Source organism: Notothenia coriiceps, unplaced genomic scaffold (genome assembly GCF_000735185.1).
Source record: "Notothenia coriiceps isolate Sejong01 unplaced genomic scaffold, NC01 NC01_scaffold00010967, whole genome shotgun sequence".
Taxonomy (NCBI): Eukaryota; Metazoa; Chordata; class Actinopteri; order Perciformes; family Nototheniidae; genus Notothenia; species Notothenia coriiceps.
Genome location: NW_011343668.1, coordinates 222,797 through 238,454, shown reverse-complemented (window position 1 = coordinate 238,454; position 15,658 = coordinate 222,797). Strand labels below are relative to the sequence as shown.

The 15,658-nt window shown below is 39.1% G+C and overlaps 2 protein-coding genes across 2 annotated transcripts; both read right to left on the bottom strand.

The window, feature by feature from the left end:
• Positions 1 to 441: 441 nt before the first annotated feature.
• On the bottom strand, positions 442 to 8,338 carry LOC104946319 (transmembrane protein 214-like; the record flags this gene model as incomplete). The annotated part of the gene is made up of 4 exons (XM_010772108.1): positions 8,030 to 8,338; positions 2,125 to 2,318; positions 757 to 907; positions 442 to 576 (listed from the first exon to the last, which is right to left on the bottom strand). Coding segments are annotated over exons 1-4 (640 nt in total), but the record flags the coding sequence as incomplete, so codon positions are not given.
• A 1,491-nt stretch (positions 8,339 to 9,829) lies between these two features.
• Positions 9,830 to 15,514, bottom strand: LOC104946318 (microtubule-associated protein RP/EB family member 3-like). The gene is made up of 3 exons (XM_010772107.1): positions 15,496 to 15,514; positions 12,260 to 12,441; positions 9,830 to 11,084 (listed from the first exon to the last, which is right to left on the bottom strand). Exons 1-3 carry the CDS (start codon positions 15,512 to 15,514, stop codon positions 11,016 to 11,018), a joined length of 270 nt encoding a protein of 89 aa, XP_010770409.1. The 3' UTR covers positions 9,830 to 11,015.
• Positions 15,515 to 15,658: the final 144 nt, after the last annotated feature.

The following is a 15,658-nucleotide window of genomic DNA, read 5'->3' as shown; positions in this document are numbered from 1 at the left end:
AAAAGTGCATTTTGCATGATAGGTCCCCTTTAAGTCACTTTTCTCTCTCCCCTATCCTTATTCCCTTACTGCTGTTTGATGTGAAATAAAGGCAACAAGGTTACTTTAAAATATAGTAAAGTCAATTATTTATACACATATCAGCAGCATCTTAATGTTTGTTTCTTCCATAAGTACCAAAATTACATTCCAGAAGTAAGCAAGGTGACTTTTAGCGCTTTAAATGTCAGCCAAGGTCCGTGTTACTGTTACATATTATACATTTGATCTGCTGTGGTGTCATGTTGCAATTATGTGAGTGAACTAAATAACTATACATGACATCACCGTCCTGTTGTCGGCAGTGACGGCAGAGAGGAGAGAAATGTATGTATTTTAAACTGTTATAACCACATCCCTTATGTTTTGATCCACAGCACAAAGCACTTCTCTTTGACCCACCTGACTGTCTGTCCATCTCCCTGAGCATCGTATAAACACAGTGGTCCAAGAAATCTGGCAGAATGTCACTGCAGCGTCCGATGAGGGCTTTGATCACAGTCTTCAGCTCTTTTCCTGCAAGGCAGTATGGGTAGTCTGGGGACAGAAACAAAATAAGTTGGACTCATACAAGTATTTCGAATTGTCCTGCAGAAATATTTCATGTCAGACTGTTTTGTACAAATAAACTCAAGTCAAAAGAAGTCCTAAAGGGATGTATTGAGTGTGCGGTGTATTTGATCTTTACTCCGCCTTTAAACCCTGAGTTTGACTGACCGTGAGCGTAGCTGCTGAGCGTGGGCTCGCTCTCTGGAGCAGTCAGATTGAGGTTGAGGTATCCTGCCAGGTCTTTGACCCACACTGAAGGGTTTTCTGGGAACAGAGTTTGACTGCGAGCCAACTGCTGCTTGAGGTCCGCAACATCCAACTACAAAGACAACAAGGAAGAGAAACATGTAAGGCTGTGCACGGAGAAAACAACCGGTCCATTATGCAAAGTGGGTTTCAGCATGTGATGTTCAACTTGGAAGATGCTACAATGCAGCATTGATTGTGTGTGTGTGTGTGTGGATGGAGTTATTTATAGCTTCTGCAAAGTCAATAACATCATTTCTTCTGTCCAGTCACGAAAAGCTAAATTGTGACGATGATAAATAATCAAGTTTTTCTACAAACTCATAGTTTTAAGGCAAGAAGCACACAGAGGGGATTTACAAAAGGATTGCACAGCTTTTGTAGTCACTAAAACTGTACAAATAAGACCAAAAAACACCGTATGAGTGTCTAAGCACCTTCAAAGGATGAAATGCTTTCTATGCAAAAGAGCATTATTGCAAAAACAGTTACATAAAGATGTGTGCTAAAAGCCACAAGCAGTTACAGTGAAATAGTTAGCGTGGTATCATTTATAAGAGGGGTCACGACAGCAGTGAATTACGGCATGGTCATGCTTCCCTTCATATCTTTGTTTTATGGAAATCTGGAAAGACAGTTGGTTCATGGAAACACATGACTAAAGCTCCCGTACATGGCAACAGATAAACTAATGGTTAGATTCCCCGTCCCTACTGCAACACAGCATCATCGCACTCATCTTAGGGCTGCTCGATTGTGGCAAAAATCATAATCTCGATTATTTGGGTCAATAATTGATATCACGATTATTAAAAACGATTATCCATTTACAATTTTTTGGAGAATATTTTTTTGAACAGTTGATTACCCTGAACCTTAAGTATAATTCAACTGAAAAAAAAAAAAAAAAAAAAGTAATAATAATACAAAAATTATCGTTTTATTTCGATTATGTTGTTTTTGTAATCGTTGCAAGCCATAATCGTGATTGCCATTAAAATACGATTAATTGAGCAGCCCTAACTCATCTGCAAAACTCTACGGGCGTCTATCCGCTGTAACATCGTTAGCACATTATCATTAGAGAGTTGGACCTTTGAGATGGGGAGGGTACCAGGTGTTAATGAGGCACCATTCACCAGGGAATATTTAGCAGAATCTTTAAAAGTAGTTTAATAATTGCTTCTATTTAACTGCAAGAAATACACATTTTCAGCTTTTAAGTTTTTATACAAGCTACATTTCAATGTCTCAAAGGCTGTCAGGATGAGGTGTGTGCGCGTTACTCACGGTTTTGAAAGATTCCTCGAGGGTCTTGCGAGTTGCGTGGCTGACTGGGCTGCTGGGCTGGGGTTTCCTGGGTGGTTTACTCGAGGAGGGTTTCTTATTTTCCGTCTCGGCCGGTGGTGGAACCTGCTCCTTGTTCTGTTTCTTTGCCATCTTCTCAAAACTGTCATAAATGGTCTCAGACATCTTCAGGGGAGCTGAAAAGAAACAAGGGAAACTAAGATATGTGCTTCTTTACTTCGATGTGTTTCTTTTTTTAAATGCAGCAAAATAATTTTCTATGGTCTCCAACAGTTTTTTCATACGCGACTCGTGTCCTGATAATGAAGTTAATCCTTGAAACCATGGTCGTCCCCTGCCTGTGGCTCCCTCCCCTCACATTCAGTGCGTCCTCCCTCCCTCTATGACTTGCATAATACGCTGTTATTATCCAGGACGAAATTCATGCAACACTTATTACAATCCACGAAGGAATAGAGTTAAGCACCAGCAGCACTTCAAGTATTCCCCTGTGTGTGACTCATTAGGACCCGATTTGTAAACAACTTCCACTTGAACTAAGCACATATGAGAGATTGACCAACACCAATATACCCGTCTAATAAGTTGGCAAAGACCAAATATTTTAAGCCTATATTAGACTACTAAGCAAACACAATCTTGGGTCGAGTATACAAATCTTCTGCAGAACTTCCAGATGAAGCTCCATAACAATGCTACAGTAACTCATGCAGCAATGACATGTACAGTATTTAAGGCCACGTGGCTGCACACAGGAGTCCCAGTCAGACCTACCCACACACTTCAGTCTGTGTTGGCAGAGCTCACCAGTTGTTCACGGATCATTCAGCTGTACAGGCTGCTGACAAACCTAAATCTATATCTGGTCAGCGTCGGTACACAGGGCCATTTCATCACACCCTGGATTCAGTTCCCTATTCAAATGTTGAGGCAGGATCACTTTTCACTTCCCTGAACACTGAAACCAGTTGTTAGGTCTGGATTGCCCGGCTTAGTATGCATTACCAGAGTTTAACAGTGAGGGAAGTACTGAAAGACTGAGTAATGATGTAAGCTGACCAAGGTGTTCACGTCTATTAATACTAAAAACTAATATCCATACGCGTGTCAGGAAGTCTATCCTTTCCAGCAGCAGCAGCAGCAGCTCCTGACATGAGGACCTGCTTTATACAGTAACCAAGGGAACACATGAGGCCACTCTAGTGAAGACTGGGAAATGGTTAAATATGTGCTCGGACCCAAGTTAAATTACAAGTCAATTCCAGGACCAGGACTATAATTATCTCCTTTCAAACGAATTCATTTAGTAGTAACCTTGAGATTATGCCCTATAAAAGATACTTGAGGCCACTCTACTGTGAGTACAATCATCTTAATTGGAAGGACACAGTCAACTTGCATTGCTGATAAAGATCTTTTAGCCAACTGACTGATTTCCCTCAATTGGAAGCGGTACTTGATGAGATGTACACTATGTGATATTATGTATTTAAAAAAGGAAAAAATATATAATGTTCGTTCAAAAATGATCATTTTAGCAGTGTGTTGAAACTGTGAAATTGGTTGTTTGCTATAGAATTTCTTACTCAAAACCAGTCACATGCAAAACCACACACACCTCTATAAAAAAAAATGTGGGCGACACCTTATTATCGTTCTTTACTTGATTTTGGAAAAAGAACAAATGTTTTCCTGTACTTAAAAAATGTAAAATCTAGCAAATAAAGTGGGTGAAAAAATAAGTTGTTTTGAGATCCTTTGAAAGTACTCGACAGCTTTGTTCTATATTAATGGTTTTAAGCCAGACTAAACAAGAACAGTGTTTAACAATGTTTTGGTGTTGAAAATATATTCATCAAATCAATGACCATTTCCATGAAAGCGTCTATGAACCATGAATCAGAGAAGGTTTCCACTTCTTCAAGCATGGTCATGTCTACATTGAGTCATCATCAAAGAGGGACAGACACAATCACTGTACTAAATTCACCCCCCCTCCCCTCCCTCAGGCAACCTTAAAAAAAACGATTAGGATATTTGACGAGCACTCGAGTGAACCGAGTGAACGAGGGGCGGATTTTGGTGGCAGCTTTGGTGTCTGTAAGCAGAGGGTCTTGGGGGTCTGCTGGGGTGTAATCTGAGTAGATGCACCCAACATGGCCCTCTCACAGGGTGGGTGGACTGGGAATGGATTTTCACACCAGCAGAAGAATAGCTGACAGGATTCTTCACATATAGACACAGAGCAAACCCCTTTCAGATATTTCTCAACAACAGCAAGGCTTGTGTCGCTAGTTTTTACTTGCAGATTGCATATTTAATTAGGTGTTCAAAGTCAACTTTATTGTCAATCTTTCAGTTTGTGTGTACAGACAGAGAGATTGAAATACCCTTTCCCACAATCCCGAATACAAAAATTCATTAAAATATTTATAAAAAGATATATATCTTATATATACACAATCAACACTGGTACCACTGTCACACTGTCACACATTTATACATATGCACACATTAAGATAACACAACAATCAATATATACCAAATAACAGTCACTTCAATATCTTGGGCACATGTTGGTGAGACTTTCATGCCAACAAATGCTTCGATGTAACTGTTATGCATAAAATGAATTGAACTAAACATATATTTAATAAACCAACAATAACGGTTTGAATGACGTCTGTTTTTGTCATCTCCTCGAGTTAGGGTCCCCTCAAAGTATGTGGCTTGTAAACCTACGTGTTGGACTGCACTTAATCTCTTCTGTTGAAACTAGAGCTGTGGTCAGACATCCTAGAACTTGTCTGGACATGTGACAAGTTCAATCTAAGTTTCAAATTGCCTGTCGCAAATATGACCTTCTCAAGGGGAAGTTGTTTATATGATGCATTGCAATAATTCATGCAAAATCCGGCAGGTTTAGAAAGACAAAGAATATTAAGAGGGAAGATAAGAGTAAATAATCAAGGTTCCTAGACTGCCTTATCTGAGTGATGTTCCTAGTCTTGGTTACGTTATCCCACTTTTATTTCATATTTGTTAACCGTTGCAATATTTAGGTATTTGGTCAGAGATATTATGAATATTTTACTTTCTCTATATTACCCATGTAAGTGTTGTAGGCATTTAAGTGAATGAATCTAAATAACTAATATTTCAGTATTTATCTATTTCTTTCTGGTAAAGCTCATGGTTAGTTTTAGATAAAAGTATTAGCTTGATTACACTAAGTCAATACTAGAAATGTTAAGATAGTTCACGATAAGAACTATAGTCCTTGAAGAATTTAAAAGCATTTGCCAAAAAGAGAAATGTATTTGTTTGAAATAAAACCTTAAAATCACCTTGAAACTGACCCGGTCACGGTCACTGTGATTAGAAAGACTTTGGACCGGCTGTTTCTCTGATAAAACTGGTGCGTAAACAAATAGCGGTGGAAAAGAAAGATTAAAATGTGCTGCAAAGAGAGAGTGTGGTAAATACAGACAGTTTTTGCCAGGTTTACTGAATGTAATGAATAAAAAACTATCAATCCATCAAAGGTTTGTCATTTGAATTAGGCCATACTGAATCATCACACAGTAAAGTGTCACAGTGAAGGCTTTTACTGTCATTCGTACATAGCTACAGTGTAGTTCTAGAGAGGCGAAGTCCCGCCCATCTACTTCCGACCCATGGGACCTTATTTCGGAAAAATTATGTATTGAAGTCAATGGGGAGAGAAAGGTTATCTTTCGATCCCGTTTGAATTGTGCCACGAATTACACATTTGATGTTTGTCAATCTTAAAAAATCATTTCCATGTAAAAAAAGTCATTTGTCATAAAACTGTTGAAATATAAGACTATGAAAAATACGCAACTAGAAAGACTACAAATCCCAGAGTCCCGGTCCCGCATGCTGGCTCTTACGGAACCGACTAACTCCCCTTGTGTGTATGTACAGCTCTCAACATGCCCAGACTTGGAGTGATTTTCACCTCTTTTAATACTTTTCACCTCATTCTGAAAGAAAGAGGTGAAATGTGCCAACGTGACGGCCGTCTTGGTGTGTGTTGCGAGAAGGGAGATGTAGTTCATTGAGCGGTTTCACAAAAAAAGTGTTACTTCACAGTTTTATTTTTTTGACTTGCAAAATTATCTTTTATCTTTTAAATTGACAAACATCATATGTGTAATTCGTGGCACAATTCAAACGGGATCAAAAGATAATCTTTCTCTCTCCATTGACGTCAAATCATACTTTTCCCGAAATAAGGTCCCATGGAGGTCCCCCGGAAAGGGAGGGACTTCACTTCTCTATAAGTGTAGAAATAAGTTGATTAGCTCTTTTCAACCACCACATTCCTTCCCACTCTCTGAACATGTCTCTCCTGGCTCCAGGTGAACTGTGTGCTCATTTGATAATACACATTCATTTACAGATTTGCAATGTTTTAAGCACAGAATGGATTCTAACATATGCTCCACTCAAGAAAGGGCTTCAGGTAATCACCCATGACTCCTCTTTCAACTGATCATCATGCCGACCATCAGCTGATGTTGTGCTTTGTTTGTGGTGGTCTCAAACTGATTTACATACAGTAAGGCTGGGCTTTTGGGGCCCCTGGATCTCTGGGACTGAGGGTCAGTTCCCCAATTTACCAAATTGTTAATCCAGTCTTGATACCTGTCACAGAACTGTGGCAAGTGTTTCATTTTGATTAACAGGTAAACTTGTAATGATAAATAAGAAATTGATTATATCAGGCTGTGTTTACACAAGTTACATGTTATCATGATTAATCAAATATTTTCTTTAAAAAAAAAAACCTGAATATTGCCATCCTTATCCTTTAAAAAGGGGGATACAAGGGATTTGATGCTTTAGCCAAGTGTATTCAAGCCTATAATTCCGAAAGTATGTAATAATAAAGTAAAAAACCCTCTGATTTCTCTTATCAGGCTGTCATGTATATCTTTATTACAACACCACACATGTATTTTATTAAAATCACAGATTATTATTAGAATATGTTTTGTTGTTTGTCTGAAAAACCAAATAAACTGTCTTATCATGTAGTTATTTTTGAGTGAACCCCAAGGAAAAGCAGCTGTAGTTTTGCATCAGCTAATGGGTATCCTGAAAAATCCTAAAATACATTAATGATTCAGCACTGACAGCTGTTCCTTAAGGCTAAGTGGAAAAAAGGGGATGCCCAAGTCATTAGCCTGACATTACACTGTTGAATTACGTCGCAACAACAGCACCTTTTACAAAAATGTAACAGCAGCAAAAAGACCAAAAGGTCCCACAAGCAGCTCCTCAGTGATGACGTTGCTCCCGTTGACACACTGCTAGCAAGCTAACTGCAACACTTTTTTATCCCTTCTAGCTCTATGTGAAAGAACGACATTGCCCAGAAAGGCCAGTAAGCTTTTATTTTTAAAATGATTATGTCAACAGAGAAGTTATAAATACAGCCACTCACATTAAATGGTAGAATTAGAAAACACAAAATTGTGCACGCAGGAAGTAGCTTTACTGCGTGATGCTAATGCTAAAGCTAGCAGGTCGAATCAGTTGACAGCTATGAGAATCCCTTTCATTCTCCACCGCTTCCATGACTATCACAACCGTTAAGACACCGTTTCTATGACTATCATATCCGATAAGAGACCGTTTCTACTAATATCATAACCGTTAAGACGTCGTTTCCATGATTATCGTGACCGTTAAGAGACCGTTTCAATGAATATCATACCCGTTAAGACCCCGTTTCCATGACTATCATAACCTTTAAGTCACGGACATGAAAGAGATTATTGAGCTCCATTAGTATCACATTTTGTCTTATTTGAACTACTTCTGTGGGGTAAATGGGTCAGCTATTGGGGCCACTTACGTCTGGATGCCAGGATGTTAGATTCTCCCAGGGCTTTCCGTCCACCGGCTCCGGATTTCTTGTCGCTCGGGTTCTTCCCTCCTCCTCCGGTTGCGCTTGTATTTTTCTTCCCTTTCTTCACCACCTCCCATTTACCAGCTGAGCCATTGTTCGAAGCCATGTTTTTAGTCCTGATACTGGGTCGTTTTTCTAAAGTTATGTGACTCCTTCCTCCTGCTGAATGAAACAGGACGACTCAAACAGCTCGGATAATTTAACCTTCCGCCTGCCACGTCTCTTTGGTCGGCGTGACGTCAGAGTGATGCGTTCAAAAACCGGTTCAAACCGTTACCTTCAGATTCAAACACGTCTGCGTTTATATCGAAAAAAAATGGACATTTCATTGAAGGGTTCTCATCTCACACATGATGATTTAAGAACATTTTACCTCCCCACAAAACGAATACACACATAACCACAAAGCATAAATAATTAATTGTATTGTAAGATTACCCGATGTTGGCATCCTGAGTCCTACATTTTAAGACCTTTTATTGTATTGTTTCGAATTTTTTTTTCTTGTATTTTAGATATTTTACTCTCTGTCTGTCTTGTAATTGTATTAATCTATTAGCACTTTCATTCCTTTAATATATAAAGCCCACTGAGACAAAGGTGTTTTTTTACTGTATATTGGGCTATATAAATAAACTTTGATTTGTTTTGATTTATTTACTGTTCTCATCAAGGTGTGGGATCCGAACAGAGTCCTAACAAACCCTTATATTGACACATCATGCAAGCAAACCTTGTTTATACTGTGAACCCTGCACAATCCTCTATTTTGCACATTTCTGCTCAACACTACCTCTTTTAAAAGCTGCATAGCTCTCCACTTGGGTCTGCGCATATTGTGAATTATGTTCAAGTGTATAAGTTCTTTAAGTCAAGCAAGATACAAACAATAGCAATTGTGTTTATACAAATCATATGCTACAGAAGAGCTTCTTCCAGCCCGACCTTTAGCTGAAATTATTGATGATTTGTCGATTTATTACCAATTTTCTTTAATGAATAACTAGAAATGTATTCATGTCGTCCTTGTGTGCTCTCTGTTGTTGGCTCCATCTCTAACCAGTGCCACGTCCATTTAAACCATAAAGGATGGCTGGGATCTGGGGAGCAGACGTGGATTTTGGCTGCAGTTTCTCAGTGTTTGGCGCGAACATCCTGGATCTCTTTCAAAACCTCCTCTATGAGTTGAAGCTTAACCAATGACCACAATGGACATCTCACTGTCTCAATATTTATCTTATGCACTTTTGTTTACTTGACAATACATCTCTCTCTTGGTCCCAAAACAGGTTTCAAGTACAAATAATTTCTCTCTAGACTTAACATCCGGTTGTTACACTGCAAGGGTTGGACAATATATACATTTGATATATTTTGGGATATGAGACAAGATATTTTCTTCGATTCTGAATATCGGAATATCAAGATATGGCATAATTGTTGTCTTTTCCAAGTTTTTAAATGGTGTATTATGTCTCTTTACCCACTTAGTCATTATATTTACATTACTGATGATTATTATAATTGTTTTATCTCATAGTGTAAGTCTGTTTTGAAATTAGAAACCCTACAATATTATAGCAATATCCAAGTATTTGATCAAAAAATCATATTTTCATATACTCACATAGCCAGGCCCTGCTATAAGTGTGTGTTTGTGATGTTATTGGCACGGTGATACAAAACTGCTCCTGATTAAGGAGGAATACAGCAGTAACATGTCAGAAAGCAAACACAACAATAAGGTTTGTTTCTTTTCTTGAACACAAGAGCTTTATTTTATTGCAGCAGTGACTGCAAACGATGCAAGTTTATCACAAGCTGCCATGAGATACACTTTGAAGTATTTTCTCTCAGACAGGTTTAACCACTGTCGATCACAATAAACCAAACCAATAGTTCCTTGGCTGCCCCTGTGGTGGCGGTTGAACGCTTTGCAAAATAACTCAATTAAATACGGCAAAATAAAGATGATAGCAGCTCAAATGATTAACTCATTCAACACAGCCAAACATTAGTACTTATTAGTGTCTGTCTGTACATGTTATGCACTCAAAGAATTCAAAGCCTGGCATTTGTCTTGTAATTTACGCTGACGCCTCTAACTTGGCCATTTCACATTTCAATGCAAATCGAAAAAAACAAACCTCTTTAAAATAAATCTACAAAATATATAAAATTGCATCTTTCTGTATCTTCACTGCATGTTGGCATTTTAGTCAATTTGTTTTGCTACATTTAGTGCAATATCTTCAATATCCCCAAATCCAGAAACCGTAGCATATTCAAAGAAAAACCATAAATAAATAATTAATACAACATACTGTCTCATAAACAAATCGTCAATACAATCATAAGCAAACCGTATGAATGAATTCGGGAGTGATGACTTCTTTCTGCATTATGAGCAGTTCAAAGTCGGTGATATGTCCGGGGGGGGGAGAAAGGGGGTTAATGTATGTTCACATGTCATCATAAGAAAAATCTTAAAAATATATGTGCATGCCTCTTTCTTAAAGTGTCTTAAATCGATTAATAATGTCTCCTAGTGAAGTTTATAGCCCAAATATGTTTAAACTGGTCACATTGTGTGGAAATCGCTGTGGTTTCATGTAAACTCTGCAGAGGACCCTGATGCTCGTCTGTGGCCACCGATGAAAGTGCATGGTGAGAGAAAGTGACCTGTGAGTGCTGGATTCCTGTAATCTCATTGCTATTAACCTTTTCTCTTGCAGGCTAACCCAGCCCTGCAGTGCAGCTGTCTCCTCTGTGAGAATAAAGTCATGTTGAGTCCAGCTACTTTAAAGCAAAAGTCAACATGGATATGGACAGCCGCGGAAAAGATGGGGGAAGGAAGGGGAAGTTGTAAAAAGGAAATAATAAAAGGGGTAAAAACAGGAGGACGATAAAAGGGTGGAGGATGACGAAGAGATCAGAACTCTTCCTCGTCTCCTTGTGCCCCGTCGTCGACGTCTTCATCCTCTGGTGGTGCAAAGCCCTCCTGTGGAAGCAGGCTGAGGTCAGTGTACGTCAGGATGAGAAACAAAACATGGTTCACCAGAGCCGGGGGAGGGTGGATTATAATCAGAGAAAAAAAAAAGAATGACCTTGTGAATTTACTAGAAAATGGAAGTGAATAGTCACAGAGAATGTACCAAATTCTTTTGTAAATTTACAACAATACTCAAATGATTTTTTCTTACATTATACCCCCTCCCCCCGGCTCCGAAGGTTATTTATTTTTTTATCTACAATGTGCCTAATATGCCGAGGTGTAAATCTCTACTGGTTGGTGTTACTGCGGATGTCCTTGCTCGTTCTGCAAGATCAGATCCTTGTGGCTACCTTTGTTTTTCACCTTGACGTGAAGCTTTAATTTGGTTTCCATCAGACCTCTGAGTCAGCTTAAAGATACTGCAGTTGGCTTTCTGCAGCACCCTGATATTTTAAAAACTCATGTAAATGGGAAAACAGGTTTCAAAGAAAGCAGATTCAGGGGTTTACTCGCTACTTGCTAAACTATTAATGCATCATTCTGTACACCTTAACTAACTCATGACCGTCCAGGAACTTTAAGTCTTCCTAAGACATTCTCACAAGAAACTCTAAGGTCATTTCTCTTCTGTATTGTTGCATCTACTAAACCAGTGATTTCAAATGGGGGTACGCGGACCCCTAGGGGTATGTTGGGGGTACTGCATGGGGGTACGTGAGATAAAAATAAATTAAAAGGTTGATTAAAAAAATACCATGCATGATTACAAAAATAATCTTAGTACAATAAGTTAAATAGAAAACACCATTTTATATAAAATATTCCTAGAACCACTAAGGGGGTCCTCATATAAACATGTTACATTTGTGTATTGTATTTATAGTTTTTCATAATACAGTATATAATTTTGTTCATTGGTTTGTTAATTATTGTAATTATTTATATAGGCTTTTTCTGTCAAAAATGTCCGGGGTCGGTCAGGGGGTACTTGGCTAAGAAAAGGTTTCAAAGGGGGTACATTACTGAAAAAGGTTTGAGAAGCACTGAGCCAAACAATATTAATAGAAAACTGAGAGCCATCTCCCTTCCATCGTTCAGCTTAAAAAGTATTATTAATTTGGCATGTAAGCAAATATTATTAACGTGCTAAATCTTGTGTCCTGTGATTTGAATGTATTTACCTCTGTACTGTAAAGCACATCCATGATTTTGTTGAAGATTGGGTTTTCACTTTCGCTGTCCTGGCAGAGGACCTCAATGTCTCTCAGCTTTCCGAAGTAGAAGTCTCTCTCCTTCGCCAGTCCGTCTATAGTCAGCTTCAGGTCCTGCAGCTGTGTGCAGAGAGAGGAGGGGTTTGGGTGCTCTCAATGTGAAACAGGGCTTTCAGAGAAACTTCATAAACATAATTAGGTACCATCAATCATGCAATTTAATTATAAACCTGCACTGATGGGTAACTACTGCTTCTATTTATAGAAGACATTTCTGAACAAAATGGATGAATATCGCTATCAAACACTGAAAACAAAATAATAATAATGCTGCTTATAATAATAATAATAATAATTATCTCTAAATATAGAAACAAGTTATTCTTTCATATTCATTTTTTTTTATTATTGTTTCACATTCTTTACTTGATTGTATTGTATATACTCCTGTTTCATTTCAATCTGTGAGGTCCCATCTTGTACACCTCTAATAGGCCGAACTGGGGGTTTTGCTACTAGGCAGAGAGTTACACAAAGTTGGTGTCTGGAATAAAAGGTCGATAAAAAGGTTAAGGATGCCTTTTAAACGTACGAAAAAACTGCTTCCTTGGCCTTCCTGCATGAGGCCCAAAATCCTGACACCAAAGAGATAATGTAGGTTTTGGTCAGCCCCGTAACAAAGACTATCGTTAGAAAGACTACCCGGCACCCAGTGTAGAAGCTATAATTGAAGTAAGCCTGCGTTAGACCTGTCAGGCAACAATGGGGCAAAAATCTCTAAACCATGCCCCTCAAAATAAAAGCTGCCGACGCATCAAGGGCTGTGTGGCCCATGTGTAAATACAATATTTTCTGTAGTGTTCACGATAAAACGTACTATCCGGGAATTTACTATCGGAAGACAACACCCCGGTCATAGTACAATAGGGGTCTAAAACAATATTTACCTATAACATTACAACAACAATAAACTTAAGTATATCATACGGGAACTAGCGTTTTGACGAAAATAACGTCATCGTAAAAGAAATATAGACTAAGGTCCCCAACAGAATAGACGACAAAATCTTGGGGGGGGTGGGGGGGGGGGGGGGGTAAAAATATCTGGGGTAATCTCGAAAATCGTTAAATAGTTGTTTGAATTATCCAAATCAAGTATCTGTCTTTTATAATGATGTTGGTGATGAAAGTACCGTCTTTAAACGATTTAATTCTAAATATCGAAGACCAAAACCAGACTGTTTTGCTCTGTATATTTCTGAATCGGAGCCTGTAACTTTTGATCCCTGTTTCCCAAAAGCGAATAAAACACTGACTTTAAAGTATCGGTTTGAATTCTTTTGAGTAGGGAGAGATAGAGAGACAAAGGGGGAGTCGTAGTAGGGTCACCTCGCCAAACCAATTTCCTGTTCAAAGTCCTGTTGAACTCAAGGAAGTCACCGAAATCTTAAAAGCTAACGGTTGAAAGCTGCCCTTCTTATGCTGTGGAGATTACAGTGCCCTCCGGTCCTCCTTGCGGCGGAGGTGGTTTGGGTCCATGTTGTGTGTGAAGTGATAGATAGATAGACACCACACACACTACACACACAACAACACACACACACACACACACACACACCACACAACAACACACACAACACCACACACACCACACAACACCAACACACCACCCACACCACACACACACACACACACTCACGCACTCAACGCACGCACGCACGCCCGCACCACGCAGACGCACGCTCACACAACTGAGTTTCCGAAGTAAAGTAACCAAAAGTGGCAGAAGTACCTTTTTGGTAGGGGTGGAGATTGGGGTCCGTGTGTCAGGGTCGTTGGATTTCTGGGGGGAGAGCGAGTCCTATGTAGAAAACGTAGCACACACCACGACACACAACACACACACACATGACGCACACAGACCACACAGACGCACACAGACGCACCAGACGCACGTCACGCGTCTCACTGAAAAAGAAGTAAGTTGAAAATAACTAAATTTCCTATGTAAACTGTAACTAATATGCATGTCATTGAGTGTTCAGAAACTGTTAACAGAGATGGTTTTCGTTCGGAAGTGTTCCTAGGGGACGATACTTGAGTGTTCAACAACCAGACAGACGGTTAGTTATAAAAGTACCACGACGACATTTATTCAACGTTCGTCCTTTTTATTTCTTCTTGCAGGATGGTTTCAATGTCATATAATCTCTTGTTTGAATCATGCACTAGACGCAGTCTGTTTGTTACAATCGTCACTCATTAAGGGTCATCACTTGGCACTTAACAATAAGTTACCATTATAGTGAGTTTGTTGTGGCGTTTCTTACAAAGTTATTTAGACCACCCACAAACACGTAAACACACCCAAAGGAAAAACCGGGGGAAAATAGAACAATCTTTGTCAATGTCTGGGAGGAATAGAGAACTTCCCTGAACAACCTGTCCTTACCTGAACCGAAATTGCACACATTCCATCCTTCAGCCCAAATCAATCCCATTCACACTCCAACAAAAACACATACGCCTACTCAGTACTATAGAATAAACGAAACAAGATTCAACCCTTTCTTTTTTATCCAACTTGGGTCTCAATATTTAGAACTATAGAGTAATTTACATAAAAGTTTGTCAGTCTTCAAAATTTCCAAAGTAATTATATACTTATTCGACTTTTTCTACAGTTTAGAGACGTTGTACAGGAAGAAGTGTAGAAAGTAACAAAACAGAGGTTGTGTTGGGAAACATGTCTCTCATCTTACCTATGCTAGCGTCTGTGGTCATATACTTTGTGTTTGTTGCTTGTAAATGGTATTGTCGTGTTAGTCACTCCTTTGAAAGAAATTACTGGAAATCCGCACTGACAACTCCTAACTGACTGCGTGTTCCTCACGAGAGTAAGACTGGCTATACTTTAGCACCTGTGAATTTTGTATGTCTTATTAATTAACCCAGTGATAAATAAGACTATATATTCACTGACCAACGTCGACGTAACCCATTTGTACTTGCACTTAGACTGTCGTCTGATTTTTGTTGTCACGTCTAGAATATTTGTACACACACACATAACAAAAGACAGAAGGTCCCGGGACACTCCCTGAAGGAGGTGTCATGGTTTTGGACGGGGGGGCGGTGTCTTCGTCTAGTAACATCGTCGCGGGCATTTAGGTTATGTGCAGGGCATTGCCCCCCTGAGATTGCACCTTCGAGGTGGTCGTCCATGGCTGCCCGACAAAGTCTGTAATAAGAATAAAAAATTGTACTAATAAATACCCAAAAAAAAAAATTTTGTTGTATGGCAGTGTGTATGTATCTAATTGTGGTACCCCTTTTATTGTGAGGGAGCGGGGAGGGAGCTGTAGCTTG

Excerpts from the sequence above, each read along its gene's own strand:
- LOC104946318 (XM_010772107.1), bottom strand. Across the intron at positions 11,085-12,259 it reads ATGTGCTTTACAGTACAGAG|GAGGGCTTTGCACCACCAGA; the intron begins GTAAATACATTC and ends CTGCTTCCACAG.